The following is an 11,752-nucleotide window of genomic DNA, read 5'->3' as shown; positions in this document are numbered from 1 at the left end:
GGATGATGGAAATGTTCTGGAGATAGCCTTAACAGCTGTAAATCTTGTAAGTTAAAAACCACTGAATTGTAAATGGTTAAAATGATATATTTTATCCCAGTTTTGATATGTAGCAGTTAAAGATGTCATGAGAACATTTTTTTAAAAACTTTGGCAAAATATACATAATGTAAAGTTGACCATTCTTAGCGGCATTCAGTACATTCATACATTTATGCAGCCATTCTCACTCACCACATCCTTCTCTAGAACTCTTCTCATCTTGCAAAACTGAAACATTACCCATTAAACAGTAATTCCCCCCTTTACCTTTCCCCTACTTCTGGCAATTAGTATTACTTTCCATCTGTCCGAATTTGACTAGATATTTCATATAAATGGAAGCACACTTATATGTCCTTTTGTAATTGGCTTACTTCACTTAGCGTGTCTTGAATGTTCATCCATGTTGTGGCGAATCAGAATTTTCCTTCCTTAGGCCGAGTGTCTCATTGTATATAAATGCCACACTTCCTTTATCCACTCATCCAACAGCAGACGTTCAGGTTGCTTCCACCTTTTGGTTATTGTGAATAAATGGGTGTACAAATTTTATTGTAAATGAAAAAGTTATGATTTATTTTTGAAGGGAGTCTGTTACAAATTAGTATTTTTTAAAATATACGTCCTTTTTTTTTTTTGCATTAGCTTAAAGATTAAGAATTTAAAAGAGAACCCAAAGATCAATGGTACTGTTTGCTTTAAAGAAACACAAAAGACATAGAAGTATCCATTGCAAATTTATTATGCATTAGGAAGCTTAACTTAAAAACCAACAGCATAGTAAAAAGATATGTTATCTCTGTTCATAGCAGAACAGGTTTCAAAATATATTTTCTTTTAAATGTATTCAGTCAGTACACAATCCTTTTATAAAAGTTGTATATATATTTTTCTTTCAACACCTTCATTACATTTATAAATACAAGATTTACACAGCACCCCATCAAAAAAAATTAAAACTCCTTACAAATATCTACATATATTTCATACCTATAAAACTTCCAGAGGAGTGCTCTGTTAAAGGTGGGTGGGCCCTAATTAATGGTCCATACTGGTGCAGCAAAATACATATAAATCTGTAAAGTTTTCTGTCCATAAAACATCTCGAAAAATTAGCAAGACACTTATTTTGAAACTGAGCTTCCTAAACCACCATATTTTAGAAAAGAATCTGATGTGCATATTCCCATGAAATTCAAAAGTCAGATAAACAGAAAGACCGATTGAAAACAGATGCATACAACAAAGCAGTTAAGGCAGGAGTGAGATGAACAGGAAGAACTGAGGAGACAGAAGATGCAGCCAGGAGCAGATGCTAATAGTGGGTTCTATGAATCTTAACTTGGATATAAACTTTATTGGTTTCAGTCACTAATGCTTACACCCACTTAGGAATATTTATATTACTGAAAACTTTCTTAGAAACTCCCTTCAAGTTCTGTGTTACTACCAGAATACTTGTGTGTTCTTCCGTAAAATCACCTTGGATCTGACCAAAACAGGTCCAGTGATCTGAGTTGCTCATTCTTCAGAATTTAAATTTTTAAGAAAATTTCCCTTTATCTAATAAAGGTGATCACTGATCAATATTCATGTCCAGAGGTGTATATGCTGAATTTCATTCTAGCCAAGAAAAGGAAATAGAAGGAAAGGAGAGTAAGACTAGGGTTTTGTTGACCTTTGAACAAAGGCAAGAGATCCCTGATACTGAGTGACTCTTGGAGCGGCCACTCATAAACACCCATGGGCTCAGCGGGCACAGAGGAGAGAAACAGGAAGGAAGAAAATAAGCAGGGATTTTTTTTACCTCAAATCTTGCCAGAGATGGCAGTCCACTTCCACCCTGCACCTTCCGCTAAAAAGGAGATGGAAAAACTGCTATCACCTTCTTCCAGAGTTACTCAAGGAAAGCCATCCTACCAGAGATAAGGAATCTTTATATTTGAGTTTCAAAGTTTGGACTCCAGGTGACTTTGAGAGTTGAAACATTTGCAGGAAAGTACTTCAAATCTTGTTCTAATGTACAACAGCAACAAAAAGGAAGAGGTGGAGGGATGGAGAGGGTCACTTCTCAAACCTGGCCCTGTAGGATGCCACTAGCATCTCCCCTCCAGCACCATGAAGTCTCCTTGTGGTGTGGCTCCCCACGGCTCTGAGAGAAGGTGTGTGCAGAACCCCCCTTTCTACCAAGTTTACAGCTCAGTGCACTGATTCCCAGACTCCTCGAAGGAAGAGAGCTCCCAGATGCTGTTGTCTTGCAGTAGTGGCTCAATGTCCTCATCACTGCCCCGCTCTGGGGTATTGATCAGGCTGCCGCTGATGCTGTTGCTATGTTTTTGAATTCCACTGCCTTTACGGTATTCAGGGATGAATAAGGCAACCAGGAAAGACATAAGAACTATACATGCCCCAAATAAAAATGGTGGGCCTGGGATGACAGCTCCCTAAGGCACACAGGAAAAAAATGGAGACAAAGGATTTGGTTAGTATCCTTTTGGATTAGTAATAAAAATTTAGCCCTGGACTCCCCCAAACCATCAAAAAGTAAAAAATTCTCTCATAAGCAAATGTTTCATTAAGTACCAAGGCAAATTCTAAGAGCCTGTCTTCGGAACAGGAGAGAGGGCAACTAGGCATTGTTCTTTGCACCACTTCTCAATAGCTCATGTGGCAGTTGTGGACTTCCTGCCCCATCCTATGACCTCACATCATACACTCTGTTGATGAGCATTAAGAACACTTTTATACAGAAATTTACATTGAAGAAATATCAAATAGTAGAAAAAGCACTCGAGCTAAATTTCTAGCAGCGATTTAGGTCATTTCAGATTTTATTTGACCTCACTGGGCTTCACCAGAAGACAGCATTCTGATTAGAGTACGTGTTTAGGTAAAAATGGAGTCTGAACAAAAGTAGGACAAAGCTTTTGCAGAAGATATTACATCATTGAAATTATCCTTCCCCAATCCCAGGAAGCACTGAACATATAACATTTACTATCAAATACAATAGAAACTTAAAAACATTTTCCGAATTTAAGTTCTGATTTTGCTATAATCAGACATAATGGTTGTTATAAAACTAGACTTATCACCAAATTACCTGCAGGGCAGCATTGTCAGAATTCAGTTCTGGTTCTAACTCTGTCAGTTCAACATGGAACATGTAGAATATGAAGCCATACAGTGCTGGCCCCAGGCCATTACACAGTCCTCTTATTCCAGTTATGATCCCCTGGGCAACTCCTACATCAGAACAAAGAGACGGGAGCCAGTCTTTTCAGAAAAGCATCTCAAGATTAGGGATTTCACGGTATTTTCTTACCAACTGTGATATATTGCTTCAGCTGGATTAAGTAGTCTGTGCTAAGGGAAGGAGATTAGGGACTTGCCCATCATAGTTTCATTCAGTGCACAAATGTATTACTGGTTTTACTGTGTCCTTTTAATGTTGCCCTAAGATCTATAAGAAGATGAAGTGATGTTTGCAAAATCTCTTTTGGGGCTAAATTCCCCCCATAACAGCTAGATTCTTCCCATAAATGGAGAATAAAAAATGAAAAAACTTAAATGTTCTCCATTTATAGGCAATTTCCACTTTTTTATGGAATTAGAGTTTTCCTCCTTTCCTCATCTAATGGTGCTTTTAAAGTAAATATCTGCCCTTTGTCTCCTGGAGCCCTGTGTGGGAGTCCACAGCAGTCCCAACATTGTATACTCCTAGCAGGCTCCACAGACTCTGCTCCTCATGGTGTCCTTCACTGAAAAATCCCAGAAGTGCCACTTCTAGGTATCTCTGGTTCTAATGTGGCAGATAAAATATTAGCTTGAACCATATGAAAAGGATGTTTCCATAAGTCAAAACTATTCAGATACAATTCAGCTTAATGTGTTCCAGTAATGTTGTATGCTAACATTTAGAGACATCTGTATTAAAACAGGCATAATAAGGGACACCTGGGTGACTCAGTGGTTGAGCCTCTGCTTTCAGCTCAGGGTGTGATCCTGGGATCCCAGGATTGAGTCCCACATCGGGCTCCCTGCATGGAGTCTGCTTCTCCCTCTATGTCTCTGCCTCTTCCTCTCTTGAATAAACAAACAAAATTTTTCAAAAAATAAATAAAACACCTAATAACCACTGGAAAAAAAATAAAACAGGCATAAGAGCCAAAGAAAATTCATGTCACGAAAGACCAGATGGTGCCTGTCAGACGTCAAGAAGACAGTGCCCACCCTCCACAGCTGGCTGACTTCTTCATACACAATACCTCCCCAAGGACACAAAGCCAAGTGAGTTCCCACAGTCAGGGTGACACACAGGACCTGTGGCCCTTTAGGTAACGCTTTAAAAATGGATATGAATAAGACATCTAATTTCTGATGTTGGAAAAGCAGGTACAACGTAATCTTTTCTAATCTAGTTTCTTATTAAAGCTTCTTAAAGGGTTCTAATGCATTTAAAAGATTTTCCTTCTAAACTTCACTACTTCCTGACTACAGTTAGGTGAGTTATTAACAGATGGAGAAGGAAAGGATTAATTCTGGCAGTGGTTCCCACTTGACAGAGGTTCGAGAAGGATGAGGAGTCTAGATGGTACCATGGTCACCTACATTTTCATTGTGTTTCTCACTGGGCATGTAACAACTACGCATATGTATTTATCCTCAAAAATTCATTTCCTAAATTAAGCTAATGGACTTTGACAGATTCCAAATTGACAAAATCTCAGCGATTAAATAAAGACCTCATTACTTTACTAACTAGTCTATTGTTATTTGACATACCTGTTAAAATGATTAGTTAATTCTGGTGTTAACACAAAAGAGGACTCAAAACTAAAAAGAGAAAATAGGTAGTTGTTTTTTTTTTTTTTTTTTTGATAGTTCTATTTCTAATCCTTAGTATTCTGAACTGCTTAGTCCAGATTTAAAGAAGATCAAAGCAGGAAGGAAAATAGGTATAATTGCTGAGAAAGGACCAGATGGCTGCCACCTGCTCCGGGACATGGAGAGAGGCTCAGAGCCTCTCTACTTCAGGTATATTTTTGCAAAAGGAGAAAAACAAGAGGACAGTGACCTCACCTTGCTGATCTGACTCTGCATTCCGAGAGACAAGCGCACTGACTGCTGGAAATGTGATGCTGGACATGGCGGCCACGGTCCCCGCTGCCCACATCATCCTGTAATGACAAGACCAGCGGCAGTCAGGTGGCAAGCCAGCCCTAAGGAGTTTGCTGTTCAGAGCACAATCTCGCAAAACCACAAAAAGCTTTCTGTTTTTTTTCTAGTTAGGTTGTATTTATTTTTCCCTCTTTAAAAATTGGTTTGTTTTTTTTTTAAACCTGGAAGGTCCTGCATCATTCTGCCAATACTGATCCTTCACAGGTGGGAAGGTTTTATTTCATGTTACCTCTTCAAAATCTGTTCTTCAACCCTGTTTGCCCATTATTATCTTTAGATATAAGCTCAATAAAGTTCAGAAGGATTTGTTTCTATAAACACATCTTCCTCACTGATTTTTACTTTTCTCTGTACCTTCACACTGACCCGAACTTCTCCGTTGCCACCCCTCAAGAAAGTGTCCTGTGCCAACCAGCGCAAACAACAGAGAAGTGCAGGGTCACTACGAAAGGAACGTGTCAGTATGAAGTATGAGCGTAAGCAAAGTGAAGCCCTAATGGGAATGAAAACTTGTTTGGCCAGACTTCCTTGGGGAAGGCTAATGTGCACATCCTTACTGAAAAGAAAATCTTTTAAATGCAGCATGAGTCCGACCGAATTAGCTACTGAGCCAAAGTTCACAGGACTGAAATCTAAAAGAACAAGAATCAACCACTGACCAGATTTCTAGCTCCTTTAAGTTATGTCATCAGCTTATATGTGTAAAGTGAGGATCAACTGTAGTATGTAAAACAGATAGAAACTGTTACTTGGTAAGCAGGCACACATATTTCTTCTTACTCTGCAGGGGTTATGTTGAACATCCTTCCTGTTTGTGGGAATCTCATATGCTTCCAGTAATAACTGCCTTAGGGCACACATGGTTTTGGAGACTTAGATCTTAGTGATTTAAGTCAGATGCTTTATGTTACAGAGCTTACGTCACTATCAGAATCACTCCACTAATTATGGCAGTGAACCCCATTTACTGAGGCAGAGGCAGTCTTAACAAATACTCTTAGATTACCTACTTTCATTCTTCCCCGAATTAAGTCCAAACACCCTTTTTGAAATGTTGAATGTACCAAGCTAGCAAAATAACCCTTGTTTATTAATAACACTCAACCAACTCAAGTCCCTCTAAAAGATGCTTCTTCTGTCTGTTCGTATATGAGAATCCAAAGAAGAGGCTTACCAGGCCTGAGATCCAAAACCATACCAGGCTAACTGAAATATCTGGAAGCCCAAGCCAAGGAGGACAGTATTCTTATTCCCTAATGATCTCATCAAGATGGTAAGAAAGACTGTCTGTAAAAACAAAGGAGAATCTTGAGAAATCATGCAAGTGCACAGATGTGATGCAAGCGTGATAAGGGGAGCATGTTTATGATGACCAGGACCTCTACCAGCACATGGCCTGGCCAAAGAGCAGGGAGGCCACGTGGTACTGATGGCGCTCTCAATCAGGTCCAAGGCTAACCTGGGGCTCAGGGCCTATAACCCCCTCCCCAAAGCCTGTTTATCTCATGCTTTGCTAGCACTTTCTAAAAGGAAGCTGTTCACCAATTATGATTGAGGAGGACATGACTCAGACTCTTTGGAGAAATACTGATCACCTAACCACCAGTGAAGCACAAACATTTAGAGAATATGTGGAATTCTGCTGGAGGTTAACAGTATCAGCAAGTTGGACTAATATAAATTTGACTTTAACAAATACACACTCTGCTAAAAATGGCTAGCTCAGATAGTCTTAAAGACACAGGATGAGAGAGGAATCTGGGCTAATCAACTAACCACAGTTGCTATAAAAACAACCAAAAATCATGAGCAACTTGAAAAGTTCAATATAATTTGCATTCATTGATACGGTTTGGTAAGAAAAAAATAAAAGGCTTTTGTCTTCATATAGTCCTTTGAGCCTTGTCAGTTCTGAAGTTGGGGCCAAAGAGTTTCATAGCCTTCTTAGTTTGTCCCTGAAGAGCATTCTGCTATAAAAGCAGCATGAAGCCAATTCAAGGAAATGGCCCCTAGGAAGTTCCATGTGATACTGTGAACACACCCAGGCCTATCAGCCAGTTGATTTAAAGGTATGCCCTGCCTTTTGTGGTCTTATTATAGGTGGGGAAAAGTTTATTAATGTTCTTTACTCATTTCATAGATGCACTCATTTACCACAGTTCTTCAGTCCTGGGGATAACAGGGTTTGAAACAGTTACTGATTTTCATTTCTGTTTTTCACTGCTACTAATTTTTCCTCATTAATCAGGAGAATGTTTCTATATTTTAAGTTATTCTGCAGTATCTGGAGTTCGATTGTTGGTGGTTATAAAAGCAAATTGTTATTTGAATTGACCCAGTAAACAGGCATGCTAAAAAGTACTAGAAAGTTGTATTAAATTCCTCCTAAATTACAACCTCAACATTCTCTTAAAAAATGATGGTTTTGGGGTGCCTGGGTGGCTTAGTTGGTTGGGCATCCAACTCTTTTGATTTCAGCTTAGGTCATGATCTCAGGGTCCTGAGATGGAGCCCTGTGTTATACTCTGCACTCAAGTGTGTGGACTCTGCTCGAGATTCTTTCTCTGCCTCTGCCCCTCCTTCCCTCCCCCAAAACATGGTTCTGTAGACTGTATTCATGCCTGTTTACTGGGTTTGTTTTGTACCAGATATGAGATGGCAGGAGGAGAAGAGGGGGGCGAATACTGACAGAGGGGTGCTGGGGATCCCCATGAGCATTTATTTCTTTGCAGTTTCCTGCACATCTAGTTTTTTCCAAATAAAAATGTTAAAGAAAAAATGGGTAAAATGACACTCACCTGAGCTACAATAGACAGAATGCCTACCATAGCTATGAATGCTGCAATCTTAACAGATCCAAAACCTATGACCTGTGGAAATGGGAAAAAAAAAAAAATTTTGTAATATAATAGATACTATAAAAATCCAACCCTCCAAAAATCCAACATCAAACACTAGAGAGAACATGAAAATGATCTGACTTTTGGTGCTACCAGTAAGAATCTGTTAAGTAGCCAAGTCAGGCTTTCAATCTTGGCTGTACATTAAAATCATGTGGGCAACAGAGAAGGGGAGTGGGTGAGTAATGAAATGCTGTAACCCGCTTAGACCAATTAAATCAGACTCTGGGCCCAGGCCCCGGCATGTTTTAAAAAGCTTCCATGGTGATTCTAGAAGCAACAAAGTGAGCTGAGAATGATTTTGAAGCCTCTTAACCTTAACAGAAACTCTGAAAAGCCTAAAACTTTTTTAGGTTTTAAATATCAAGTTTTTAAAAAGTTAAATAAAATCCTATAAAAATCAGAAAAAAGATTTATAAATTATTGTATAAATCCTACTCATTTATTAAATGATTGTCTTGCTTCATGTCACACAACTAGCTAACAAGAGATAGTATCTGATGTTCCCAAGTCAGTGCTGCTGACAATGGCCTATTACCACTAATCAAATGCAACTAAAAAAGTTAGAACCTGAAAAGTGGAAGTGGCCTTATTTATGGATTATTTCTGAGCCTGTATTTGTAAATATAAACATATACATATTTAAAGCAGCTTTATCAAGACAGAGCTTAAATATCCTTCAATTCATCCACTAGATGTATACAGTTCAGTTGTTTTAGAATATTCAATTGTAGAAGATGTCATCACTCCTCAAAGAAACATGGTATCCTGTTGGGAGTCCTATTCTCCCAGCCAGTGATACACTTCTTGTCTCTGGATTTGTTTATTCTGAGCATTTCATATAAATGGAATCAAACGATATATGATCCCAGTTTCTTTCATTTAAACAATTATTTTTTTAAAAGATTTTATTTATTTATTCATGAGAGAGAGGTAGAGACACAGGCAGAGGGAGAAGCAGGCTCCAAACTACTGACCACCTGGGCTGCCCCCAGTTTCTTTCATTTAGCATATTTTCACAGTTCATACATGCTGCAGCATGTACCAGTGCTTCCCTGCTTTTTTATTGCCAAACAGTAGTACTCCACCATACAGATTTGCCACATTTGTCAATCCATTTCATCAGCTGATTGACATTTGAGTCATGTTTCTACTTTTTGGCTATTACAAATATTTGTGTATGGGCAGCCCGGGTGGCTCAGCGGTTTAGCGCCACCTTCAGCCCAGGGCATGATCCTGGAGACCCGGGATGGAGTCCCACATCGGGCTCCCTGTATGGAGCCTGCTTCTCCTTCTGCCTATGTCTGTCTCTCTCTGTGTCTCTCATGAATAAAAAAAATAAAATCTTAAAAAAAAAAGTTTCGCAGCCCTGGTGGCGCAGCAGTTTAGTGCCGCCTGCAGCCTGGGGTGTGATCCTGGAGACCCGGGATGGAGTCCCACATCAGGCTTCCTGCATGGAGCCTGCTTGTGTCTCTGCCTCTCTCTGAGTAAATAAATAAATTAAAAAAAAAATGTTTCTTTGAAGACGTATCTATTCATTTCTTGTGGCTAGATACGTAGGAGTAGATTTGCTGGAAACCCTATGCTAAACACCTTGAAAACTGCCAGATTCTCTTCTGCCCCATTTTACACTTCCACCAGTCGTGTGAGAGTTCATTTCTCCATACCTTTGTCTGATTACAGTCATCTTAGTAGGTGTGGAGTGGTATCTTGTTTTGATTTGCATTTCCTTGATGGCTAACATTAAGCATCTTTTCCTGTGTTTATTGGCCATTTGTTACCTTCCTTGGACAAGTATCTGTTCATTCTTTTTTAGAATTTTTTCAGTTGGGTTGTCTTTTTATTCTTCATTATAAAAGTTCCTTATCAGATATGATTTACAAATACCAAATGCAATTTTTTTTAAAGATTTATTTATTTATTCATTCAGAGAGAGCAAAGAGAGAGGCAGAGACACAGGCAGAGGGAGAAGCAGGCTCCATGCAGGAAGCCCGATGTGGGACTCGATCCTAGGTCTCCAGGATCACACCCCAGGCTGCAGGCGGCGCTAAACCACCAGGGCTGCCCACCAAATGCAATTTTAACTCAAATGTGTGTGAACTGCTCTTAAAAGCAAGCACAACCACAAAATAACAGAAAACGATTATGATTTATTGTTAAGTGCTGGTGGTAGTCACATAAGCAATATGTAAGGAAAAAAGGTAGAAAAAGAAAATATCCATAGTTGTTTATTCTGAAGGAATGCGGTTTTCACTACCTAAAGCTTTCCCATTTTTCCTACATTGGATGCACAATTAATTTAATTATAAATGCACATATAATTATCTACATTAAACATGCTATCTCATCAGTCTTCCCACTAAATCTCCAGCATGTGCCCACCCAAAATGAGCAAAACCAAAATAGAACTGGTTGGAGAACAGTTTTATTTCTAAGCCACCATATAAAATATTAGTCTCACACTTCCCAGAAAACTGAGAGAATGGTGAATTTAACAAGTTTCAATTAAAAATATCTCCAAAAATAGAGGAATTTATATTAGGAGGAGGCCTACTCTGTCACATGGAGGAATCCCCTAGAAGGACTTCTAGGGAAATCTGTAAAAGACCAGTGCAGGATTGTTATGGAAGGCAACTCCTGTCTCCCCAGTCCCAGAGAACTGAAACAAAAGATGGAAAGGGAGCTAGTTTTTTTTTAAAAAGATTTTATTTATTTATTCATGAGAGACACACACAGAGAGGCAGAGACACAGAGGTAGAAGCAGGCTTCATGCACGGAGCCTGACATGGGACTTGATCCCAGGTCTCTAGGATCAGGCCCTGGGCTGAAGGCGGCACTAAACTGCTGAGCCACCTGGGCTTCCCAAGGAGCTAGTTTTTAACTTGCTTTAAGTCAACTGCCTTTTGTGGGGACAGGGTAAAGTATAAACTTTTAAAAAGAAAAAGGTCAAGGAGAGATTATTTTGATCATTGCTTGTGAGTCCCCTTAAAGTCTACAGCAGCACTGAGTTATAGCCTACTGAAGATGTCCCAGGTCAAGTCACATTAAAAAAATTTGACTTCCCCCTGAAATTTAATGAAGATTTAAAAGAGATTATGATAAGTTCTATTTTTGCTAATTCCCAAGGAAATTTATCCGAGGGTAAACATTTTATAATATTTTAAAATACTGTATTAAAGGGCCCCCAGTGGCTAATTATATGTCAGTGCCTACACTTATAATAATTAGAAGCAAGCTCACACATTTTTTTTCTCTATACTTTTTTCCCCAAAATACCTTTAGATAGATCCTAACCTTTGATTTTCTTCATGTTCTAAACTTACTAGGTACACATTACCCACCTGTCTGAGATAGAGAAAAAAACTTGAATATTGTCCAGCTTCAGGAAGGTATGAAAGAAACACGGTGATACAAATTAGTAAGACGGTAGAATCTTTTCCAACTTTCTTCAGTGACTGGCAATAAGCAGAAAGAAAAACACATAAAAAGCAAGAGACAATAAAGCCACTGATATTCCACAATACTGGCTTCCTTGTTTTGTTCTATTAGGATGAATTATAAAAGTTGAATGTATTACAAAAGCAGGTGAACATTAACTCTATGGTTACAAGTCTTCTAATTTCAGCGTT

The 11,752-nt window shown here is 38.9% G+C and overlaps 1 protein-coding gene across 6 annotated transcripts in view; it reads right to left on the bottom strand.

Moving 5' to 3' along the window:
- Positions 1-766: 766 nt before the first annotated feature.
- The window catches only part of MFSD14B (major facilitator superfamily domain containing 14B), a 72,525-nt gene continuing 61,539 nt past the window's right edge, over positions 767-11,752 (bottom strand). For all 6 annotated transcript variants that reach the window (XM_072723592.1, XM_072723654.1, XM_072723844.1 and 3 more), the window contains 6 exons: positions 11,465-11,578; positions 8,022-8,093; positions 6,398-6,510; positions 5,125-5,222; positions 3,146-3,288; positions 767-2,486 (listed from right to left, as the gene is read on the bottom strand). In XM_072723592.1, the coding sequence (XP_072579693.1) occupies positions 2,235-2,486; positions 3,146-3,288; positions 5,125-5,222; positions 6,398-6,510; positions 8,022-8,093; positions 11,465-11,578 (792 nt within the window). In that variant the 3' untranslated portion in view covers positions 767-2,234. The remainder of the gene's footprint in view (positions 2,487-3,145; positions 3,289-5,124; positions 5,223-6,397; positions 6,511-8,021; positions 8,094-11,464; positions 11,579-11,752) is intronic.

The sequence above is a fragment of the Vulpes vulpes genome, chromosome 1 (assembly GCF_048418805.1).
Source record: "Vulpes vulpes isolate BD-2025 chromosome 1, VulVul3, whole genome shotgun sequence".
Taxonomy (NCBI): domain Eukaryota; kingdom Metazoa; phylum Chordata; class Mammalia; order Carnivora; family Canidae; genus Vulpes; species Vulpes vulpes.
The sequence above is the reverse complement of the archived record's forward strand: the minus strand, read 5'-3'. Positions and strand labels throughout refer to the sequence as shown.